General features: G+C 45.4%; 3 protein-coding genes across 3 annotated transcripts; 2 read left to right on the forward strand and 1 right to left on the reverse strand.

The window, feature by feature from the left end:
* Positions 1-465: 465 nt before the first annotated feature.
* Positions 466-2,032, forward strand: BKA67DRAFT_95153 (uncharacterized protein). Its single transcript, XM_046109560.1, has one exon. It carries the CDS (start codon positions 879-881, stop codon positions 1,848-1,850), a length of 972 nt encoding a protein of 323 aa, XP_045952649.1. The 5' UTR covers positions 466-878; the 3' UTR covers positions 1,851-2,032.
* Positions 2,033-3,600: 1,568 nt separating this feature from the next.
* On the forward strand, positions 3,601-4,368 carry BKA67DRAFT_541123 (uncharacterized protein; the record flags this gene model as incomplete). The annotated part of the gene is made up of 1 exon (XM_046100876.1): positions 3,601-4,368. One exon carries the CDS (start codon positions 3,601-3,603, stop codon positions 4,366-4,368), a length of 768 nt encoding a protein of 255 aa, XP_045952650.1.
* A 4,303-nt stretch (positions 4,369-8,671) lies between these two features.
* BKA67DRAFT_696035 (uncharacterized protein) lies at positions 8,672-9,459 on the reverse strand (the record flags this gene model as incomplete). The annotated part of the gene is made up of 2 exons (XM_046109332.1): positions 8,672-8,864; positions 9,023-9,459. 2 exons carry the CDS (start codon positions 9,457-9,459, stop codon positions 8,792-8,794), a joined length of 510 nt encoding a protein of 169 aa, XP_045952651.1. The 3' UTR covers positions 8,672-8,791.
* Positions 9,460-9,739: the final 280 nt, after the last annotated feature.

The raw sequence follows: 9,739 nt of genomic DNA on the forward strand, positions 1-9,739 counted from the left end.
CAAGGAGAATGCAGGTAGATTTCACTTAATGTCTGTAAAGCGCACCGATGGAATCCGGCAACATTTACTGTCATGATAGGTTATAAGATAGATATCGTGAAAAGATGAATGGTAAAATATTGGGACACATTCGAGGCCAGGACCATGGGCGGCAGGGTGGCTAGTCGTATTTTAGCGACATGAAGCATAGCAGGCGAATATACCGGTTCTGTTTGTTGAGTGGTTGGTAAGTATGCATGGCCTCAACGTAAGCGCAAAGAGAGCGGACAAAACGATCTGGCCGAAAGTGGAGCTAAGATGTACTTTATGCTAAAGTTTGCCAATGAAAGTGTGCAGTCTGGTCAATCAATTGGCCATGTAGACATACATTGATCATCACATGGAGCCTGCTCATATAGACGAGGCAGTGCGATGATAGTGGTGTGGGAAGGTGCGGTATTTCAACGCGAGTTGATAGGTAAAATAACGAGAAGCTGGGAGGTGGGCGGCATTTTCGGTGCTCGTATGATATAGTAGTCACGATAATTGATGTGTGATTTTCATCCAGTGGCCCTAATCATGCCATGTGAACCTTCACCATGGCCCACTGTTAATCTTGCGCCATCGTAGTGATGTGCACGAGTATCCGAGTGCTATTCAAGTACTCTCACCCGCAACCCCGCCTTGACTCCGCATATTGACCGCGAGACGGGGTTATAGCGCGGTCAGTTCCCCCATGTACCCCCGCATGCTCTACACTTTCGATTCGCTGTGTGGTATTACATTATTGGGAGAAGACCTACGAGCACTGTGAGCTGCCTGTTCCTGAAATATTCACAAAATCCCTTCCGTATCAACACTTACCACCATAGACCGTTCAAGATTACTTGAACTCTAATATGACGCTCAAAAATGTTATTGTCACTGGAGCTGGGGGTTTGATAGGCCCAATGCTCTCGAAGCGCCTTTTGAACGATGGTTACAGAGTCATTATGACCGATATTGTTGAGCCTGTCGTCCCGAAAGGCGTCAAAACCCCGGAGAATGCGACACGCCTGAAGGGGGATATCTGTGATCCTGCGTTCATCAAGACACTGCTGGAAACCGCACAGCCGCTCCACGCCATCTTTATCTTCCATGGCATCATGTCAGCGGGCTCGGAGGCAAACTTCGACCTATCATGGAAGGTCAACGTCGAAAGTGTACGAAACCTCTTACTGGCACTCAGGCAGTCAAACCCCGGCGTTCGTGTTGTCTATTCAAGTTCGCAGGCAGTGTACGGCCAGCCACTACCACCCGTAGTCACCGACTCTGTTACACCCACCCCCGAGGGCACCTATGGCGCGCATAAGCTTTCGACCGAGGTCATCATCAACGATATGCATCGCAAAGGCTTTATTGATGCCTTTATTGTGCGGTTTCCTACGCTGGTTGTGAGACCTGGCAAGCCCAGTAACGCAGCATCGTCTTTCCTTTCTGGTATGATACGTGAGCCGTTGAATGGTGATGTCTGTGTGTTACCTCTCAAGGATAGATCCTTCAGGTCATACATCTGCTCACCTAGTGGCACGATCGAGAATCTTGTACGGGTCTTAAATCTGAGGAGCGATGCTCTGCCGAAACACATCCGGCATATCAACTTCCCAGGTGTTGCTGCATCAGTTCAGGAATTGATGGACGGTTTGGCGAAATACGGTGGAGAGGAGAAGTTGAAGCTGCTTCAGGAGGAGACAAATCCGGAATTGGAACGTATTCTGAGGAGTTGGGCGCAAGACTTCGATCCAAGTACACCTGACAGGCTAGGCCTGGTGAGAGACAAGCACCCTGAAGATCTTGTCAAGGAGTACGTCGATTACTTGAACGAGCAATGAGACGACTCCCTAACCTCTGAGAGAGAATTGATTTGCACATGAATGCTTGACGGGTATTATATAGGAAGTTCTAGCAAGATTATGAGTGGATGCCTATATTCTATGGTAGCTTTCCCGTTGGTAATCAGTGTTAGCGATGATAATCTGAATTCTCGCAATGGCACACCAAGATTCCTGTACCCCTTTCGTTACCGATAATGTGATGCCCTGGAAGATACTGAAGATTATAAAGTCGGATTAGGTAAGGGAATTTTTTGATATATTTAGTGATAATAGTTATTTTGTTTTATCTTAGCCAAGTAGTCTCCTGGCTTTATGATTGAAAGGCCGAAAACCGGCTGCAAATGATTATACCTGACTCGAATGACATTGTACCAAGGCATCGTGGACAATAGCGCACCTCAATGTTTGCAAGGGTATTTACGTTCCCTCAGTAGCTTACAAGGGAGATTGATAGTGAAATCCAGGGGCGCCAATCATGAGGAAAGACTCAGGCAGCGGACTTGTGATAATTTGACAAAGGTGCATTGCATACATAAGAAAAAGCATGTCAGTAGATTATTCCAGGGGCTGCTATCTGGCCAAATACTCTAAATAGGGCGGCTACAGTAAGGCCTAAAGCCGATGGGTCCACCTTGCGCAATTCTCAGTCGCAGCACCGTCATGGTCAATGCCATCATTTGCACAAGACTATTGCTCATCGGCACACTAACCTCAGCCAGACGTCCGGTTGTCTCTGGCAGCTAATTCATCTGGATACTGGCAAGCCACCCGGAGCATATGCAATGTCCACTAATAGCATCACTAGCAGGAGACGGCTACAAATCTGGCATCCAGTGAGTGAGCGGTTTATAAAGACCTGCAATATAGCAGTGCCCGAAATATCGCGAGAAATACCTACATGTGATAGAGTAACGGAACCTCCAAAATATGGGGCATTCTCCACTAACTCAGGCGGTTGTGTATATTAAGACAGGCTGGCACAAGACCTAGCCGTACGATATCGGTGTTTTTTTTTCACGCTTTCGCGTTTCATCTTGTCGCATAACCGGATGGCCTCGTATGATTTAAGCAATTTGCATTCAGATATTGGGTTGCATAGAAACTCATCACAAGAAAGAAACCCGGAACACTTGAAGTGGCGCTAGAGTACCATGAACCCGGAACTTGGCCGACCCACCCCACCTGAAGTGTTCCAGCGAAGCAGTGAAGGAACCCAGCATTATGTTGTACGGAATCTTGTTGGCAGTTCAAGATCATATCGGTAATCCCGATATGTTGACAAACCAGATTCCTGTTCTCATCACCATGAAATATGTTTGCGGCAGATCACGCAGACTTGTATGTCAAGTTTTTCGCAGAAACTTCATTCGCGCAGTGGTGACGTTTGTGAAGGGGGTTTGAGTCAATAATGTCTCCGTGCGCGTAGGAAAATGCGCCTTGATGCAAAACCGCAAGGCTTGATAGCTCCTCATCCTACTGTATAGCCAATAACATCTGGCACCCATTATCTCAATAGCCAGGAACAGGGGGACCTTGTTGACCATATGAGGACCCGCCTGGACAATATCCCCTTTAGGCCTAACATATAGATAGCACAGACGCCGCTCGAGATTCATGTCACTAGTTCCCGATATATATCTCGGCAATAACTGACTCAAGCATCTGTAAAACAATTTTCTTTCTTCCAAGATCTGTCGTCACCGCTACTTGAAAATTTCCAATCTACGAAGGCATCACATCATACAGGATGAGAACCTCACCTTTTCTGAATGCACCAGCAGAAGTGCGTGGTCTCATCTATGATTATCTCTTCGACGATGCTGGCCACAAGCGGCTGGAAATCCGCAATGCACCGGCCGAGAAGGTGTCAGCGCAAGATGGGCGGAAAAGGACAAGATATTATGTTCTTGATCGCTCACTGCATCGAAGGTGCTTTGAGACAACATATCATCTTAAAACAAACGATGTACACTTCTGTGCGGCTTTGATGCGCACCAACCGCCAGGTATATCAGGAAACATCATATATCGTGTACGGCAAGCATGCATTCGACTTTGGGGGTGATGTCGAGGCTGTAGAACCATTCATATCAGATCTTATTCCTGAAAGTCGGCACATTATTCGGGAGATCTCACTTTACAAGCGTGGGCCGATGCCGATATATGAGAACGATCGGAGCGAATGGCGAAGCGTTTGTCGGTTCCTGCAGAAGACTGGTGTGGTCAGAAAGCTTCGTCTGGTCATCCAAGGAGGAAAGCCGACCGTCGATTGGCATGGGCCGAAGGAGTTCACAGCAACAGACTTCAAACTCTTGGCAGATTTGAAGCACGAGAGTCTAGATTGGGTCAACGAGTTGGCGCAGGTCAGGGTTAAAGAGCTGGAGATTTTGCCGGATGTCCATTATGCCCCTCCGCCTACAAGTACGAACATGTTGGTTTTCGCAGCCATATCAGCAAGCATAGAAAGAGGCTTGACTGAATTTCTTAGATCGCGATTGCTCTTGGCATCAGTCTGACTAATTGAGCTCATGTCCGTGAGATTTATGGAGTGTGATGGGGATAATAAGGGCAAGATATGCGTCGTGACGTGGTCCAACGCAATCTGACTGTTGGTGGAGAATTCTAGGCTCTTGTATGTGATATGATGAGGCCCGGCATCGCTGCAAATGAAGTTTTCATACTTATTTGAAGAATTTGGTGCTAAATTCAGCACTTCTTACCGTTAATCCGCTCAGTCCAACACGACTCACAAGCTCAACTAGCATTTGATAAACCTAACGATGAGTAATGTCATGCGCATAACCGCAAGGAATAACGGTTACTACTATCTGTCACATTTCAGTGTCTTTTCCCATGTATAATCCCATCCATAAGTCTATATACAGATCGGTACTTCACGCGAAACCCTCAGACTTCGAATTCACGCACTTGATAAATCGTCATAACCACACACCAATGCCCCATTGTTCCAAAACTGCACGTTCTGCAGATACTCGAGCCACGCATTGGATTTACGAGCATTACCTGTTCGATAATTTTGCTTGATCAGAAAGAACTCGGGGGCTGGATCAAAGCTGATACCGAAACGTTCATCAGAAGCTAGGACGACGCCAAGAATCTCCCGGGAGGGTCACTTCTTCTCCATATCTATGAGATCTTTAATGGTTACGAGATCTTGCTCCCGGCGATCGTTTGCCCGCTTTCCGTGAAAAGTTATGATTGGACATGTCAGCCCAGTCATTGCCCTTTCACTTACACGTGGCAATTACTCTTCCTTTACGTCTAGCTCAATGAGGTGTTTTGAATCTGGGTTGGTTGATATTGAGGGATGAGGTGAGACTTCTGAAACAAGATAATCATTTGCCAGAACAGAAGCAGGTGGACTCGCGTAGTCACCAGATTGTTGCACTGCATGCTTGAGGAACACTGAGGGATATGATACCCCTGCTGTAGAATCCAGAGGCACCATTCGACGTGCCGAGCCCTAGTCTCTGTTCGATATCGTGCCTGGTAACCTTCTTCATTGCCACACTTAGTTCGCTCGCGAGCGTCCTGCATTGCTTGTATATTTTATGATTACTGTATGGTGGACGAACCTAGTTAGGATGTAATTACTGGTGGTAAGCGGAGATGTTAAGGTTTGACGGATGAAGTTGTAGGAACTTGTGATATTAGAAGTATGACATCTTGCCTACTCCGACGAATTATACATGAGGTAACTTATCGCGGTTATGATCATAGAAATCAAGTAGTTGGAGTTCGGCATGTACAGTGATTTCGCGAGGTCTTTTTTGCGAAAATGTGTTTCTGTTGGAATATATTATTCGCGGTCTCGTACGACGGTTGACTACGTAGTATAGGTAGTCACCGGCGTGCTGGCAGTAAGCCACCACAGCCACGATGTGGCTGTCGGCAGCCAGCAGCTGTACGGGTGAACCCCTATCTATAGACCACGTACGAGGGGAAGAATCCCTTCTTCTCCTTCGTACGATAGCGCTGAATAGATCTGTTTGTCGCCCAAACTGTACGGAAAGAATTGAATGGAGAAGCCATTCCACAGTTTCGGGATCACGAATATCCTAGTGACGACCCAAGCGAATAAATGTTCTTTAATGATATTATGATGATTTTTTCTTTTTCATTTTAAGTTACTTATAACTATAAACCCGAAGGTATTCGGAGAGGTACCGAGGGACTTAGAGTCTTACGGCGTATTTAATAATAATAATAATAACCCGAAGGTAATGTTAAACTCTTTTTATCAAATAAGATAATTTAAAAAGGATTTTTATTATTGATTTATTTCTTATAATAAACAAATTAATATAAATTTTTATTGAACGAAAAGTCAACGTTTAAATGTGGAACGACCTGGCCAAGGTGCCAGCCTAGCGCTCGAGCAGCGTACGAAGTACATCTGTGCGTAGTCAGTGTAAAACCCACGCTTCACAACTAGCGATGGAGACATTCTATTCTCGCTTCCTTAAGAATAACTCTTTGTGTAGAATGGCTTCTCCATCAAATTCTTTCCGTACGGGGTGGGCGATAAATAGATCTATGTTTAGCGCTGTCGTACGAAAGGAAGTAGGGATTCTTCCTTTCGTACACGGTCGACAGATAGGGGTCTAGGATTCACCCGTACGACTGCTGGCTGCCGACAGCTACGGTGTAGCTGTGGTGGCTTGCTACCAGTACGCCGGTACCAAGCTAGACTATATGGTTAACCGTCGTACGAGACCGCGAATAATATATTCCAACATAATAAATACTATTATAATAAATATAAGTTTGTGGAATGGCTTCTCCATTCATTTCTTTCCGTACAGTTTGGGCGACAAATAGATCTATTCAGCGCTATCGTACGAAGGAGAAGAAGGGATTCTTCCCCTCGTACGTGGTCTATAGATAGGGGTTTGGGGTTCACCCGCACGGCTGCTGGCTGCCGACAGCCACATCGTGGCTGTGGTGGCTTACTGCCAGCACGCCGGTGACTACCTATACTACGTAGTCAACCGTCGTACGAGACCGCGAATAGTATATTCCAACAAAGTTATTTATTAAACCCTCGACTGAATATTACTTGAAGTAACTTATAATTATCATTACTTTAGTAATCCTAATCAAGTAATAAAAAGAACGAAATTAAAACGAAAATTAAGGAGTTTATACCTAGGGTTTTTATCGCATATAACGCAAAGCACACATATAAAAAGTATGGTCTTCCGACATTGCCTTAACAACATACAGAAGACAACCAGAGAGATAACGAAATTCAATCAGCTCATAGTATAACAGTCTAGTAATAATACTTGCGCTATTAATAATAACCAACTAACAGACATGTTCCCATTTGTCGAACCAAACTCGATCTTTTGACGTGTCGTTCTCGACGAAGCGTACTCCATCAAGAACGCAAACACAGCGAGGGCAGAAGCAATCTCTTATATCAAGGCAAAGTATAAGTGGTGTCTTACGGGTACCCCAATCATGAACATAATACATGATCTGGCTGAACTGATACATTTCTTGCGCATCTAGCCGTACTATACTCGCGCACACTTTTCGAGGATCTTGTAGTTTTTGAATTGTCGAGACAATAAGGGTGAAACGGATCAAGAGGTCTCCGGTAAACTCTAGACATTTCTACATGATGTTATGCTTCGTCGAACTCAGCCTTCCGAGATCAACGGCTAACCAATCAGTATTTTACCACCGAAGATAGAGATAGTCGGGTATGCCGTTCTCAGCGCTCACGAGAAAGCCGCGTGCGACAGAATAAACGCAGCGGCTTAGGAGCGAGCCTCGAGACTTCTTTAGGGGGTCACGGCATGGAGGCCCTTGACGCAACTAGAGCTGCTTCTCAAACTGATTTTGTTAATCAAGACACCTTCCAATCTCAGGCGGGCACGGAAGTTGCGAAGGGCATTCCCGACATTGACGACGTTAAAAATGCTAGAGGCAATCCCATCACTATTACATCGGAATCCCAAGACCTGTAGGAAGATGCGAAGACGGATACGTGGAATACGCAAGCTGGCTCTAAATTGATGACGAACGAACAGATTATTCTTGTTAAAAGCTATTAGCATGATGATGACTTTCAGAAAATATGGAAGGAGGCCAAAGCAAGTAAACTTGCTTATAAAAGCTAGATTTCATACATGCAATGTGATTGGATAAACTCATCCAAGATCACCGAATGTTTGTAAATTTTGAAGGACGCCAAGATAAGTGGAGAGAGGATTATTATGTTCTTCCTATGGACCTTCCTCCTCGACCTACTTAAACAATACATCAAGATATTAGGAATAGGCTCACATCGGTATAAAGGCGCTATGAATATATCTCAACGGCAAAAGGCTATTAAGGATTTCGTCAAGGTATTCTCTACTTTGCAAGTAATGTTGATGTCGCTCCATGTTGGAAATGCGAATTCAAATCTAAGTGTCGCGTTTCGCATCATTCTGATAGATAATTTCTAGAACCTATTCGTCGAAGACCAAGCCGTTGGGCAAGTATATCGTATCGGTTAAGTCAAACAAGGAATGGTCCATCGACTATTGGTCAAGGAACCGCGATGCAAGATGTCACCAAATACACCTGCCCTATGTCTTCGGCCTTGCAGCGCCTGGTTCACGATGGATTACAACTCTCTCAGAGATCTCATTCTACCACACACAATTTAATAAGCAGTTAGGAGCTCAATTAAATGATTGACTGGCTATATACATGGTACCCAACACTGGTTCCGGCGGCCGACGTTGGCAGAGAAGTATACTTAGTATGGTGCATAAAAAGAAGTAGATATGGAGTGGGAGCGTCCATGGCATCGCGAGGGCCTTAATGTAGACAAGGAAGGGAGCCGCTTGCCATTTATGGCATATCCACCAATAGATATAAGCACACAGTCCATAGCCTAGAGTGTGCTTGCTAGACTCTTTATTCAAGCTTGTATACATCAAACTCCTCCGGAACAGTGGCGGAGTCTAGACCGCTTGCCGCGATCGTAAGGCTGGATATAGTAAGAAAATCAGTAAAAGTGGTGATATAGGTTTAAGTATTAAAGGGAATCTTATCGTTCTCAGATTAGTAGTTCTTTGCTTACTATAAAATAGAATTAATTTGTTAGAACGTGGGCTTTAAAAGGATGATAGAATTAAGAGATATACCATTTGGGTAAGAGGAGTTTCCTCCAAGTCCGTAATGTTATACTTGGCTCCATCCCCGAACAGCAAGGTATCGGGTAGATGAGAGGCGCCTCCGTTGGCGCCTTCGGCACGCTTTCCGTTGACAATGCTGTAGCCACCACCGGAGAAGGGTCCGGAGTTAAGACAGACGAAGTTGGTGTTCACGGCAGGCGAAACCTGCCTCAAATTGTTGCAATTACCACCCGAGTGGCCCCTGCACTGGAGCTGCCAATCGGTCGGGATGCCGCGGAAGCCGACACTTGGGAAAATGTCTCCCGTCGAACCGGCGCAGCAGTCGTCGGGGTTCTTGTTGGTACAGACAGCAGAATTGGAGCCGCCGCAATTGCTGTCAAAATGGAGGTAGATATCGATGGCAGAGGCGGTGGCGAAAAGACCAAGGAGGAGCTGTGGGACCTGCATATTGAGTGGATGTGGTAGTTGGTTGTTTGATGCTTACTGGTGGGATGAAAAGGGCAGATGTTTGCAGGAAGTTGAACAAGAAATGACCGGGCTTTTATAGATATTTCAAACCCTTCCTATTATACATGTCTCTATAACAAGTCGACTTGATAGTCAACTGTTAACATTGAACACAGCTTTTTCCTTGGAATCAAGTGCTAGTTGCGGCCTATTGTCGAGCATAACATGCAGGTAATCATACATGGTACGTGTGACATAGAGCCGTCAACAAGTCTACAAC

This window comes from Truncatella angustata, assembly GCF_020726525.1.
Source record: "Truncatella angustata strain MPI-SDFR-AT-0073 chromosome Unknown BKA67scaffold_10, whole genome shotgun sequence".
In the NCBI taxonomy this organism is placed as follows: domain Eukaryota; kingdom Fungi; phylum Ascomycota; class Sordariomycetes; order Amphisphaeriales; family Sporocadaceae; genus Truncatella; species Truncatella angustata.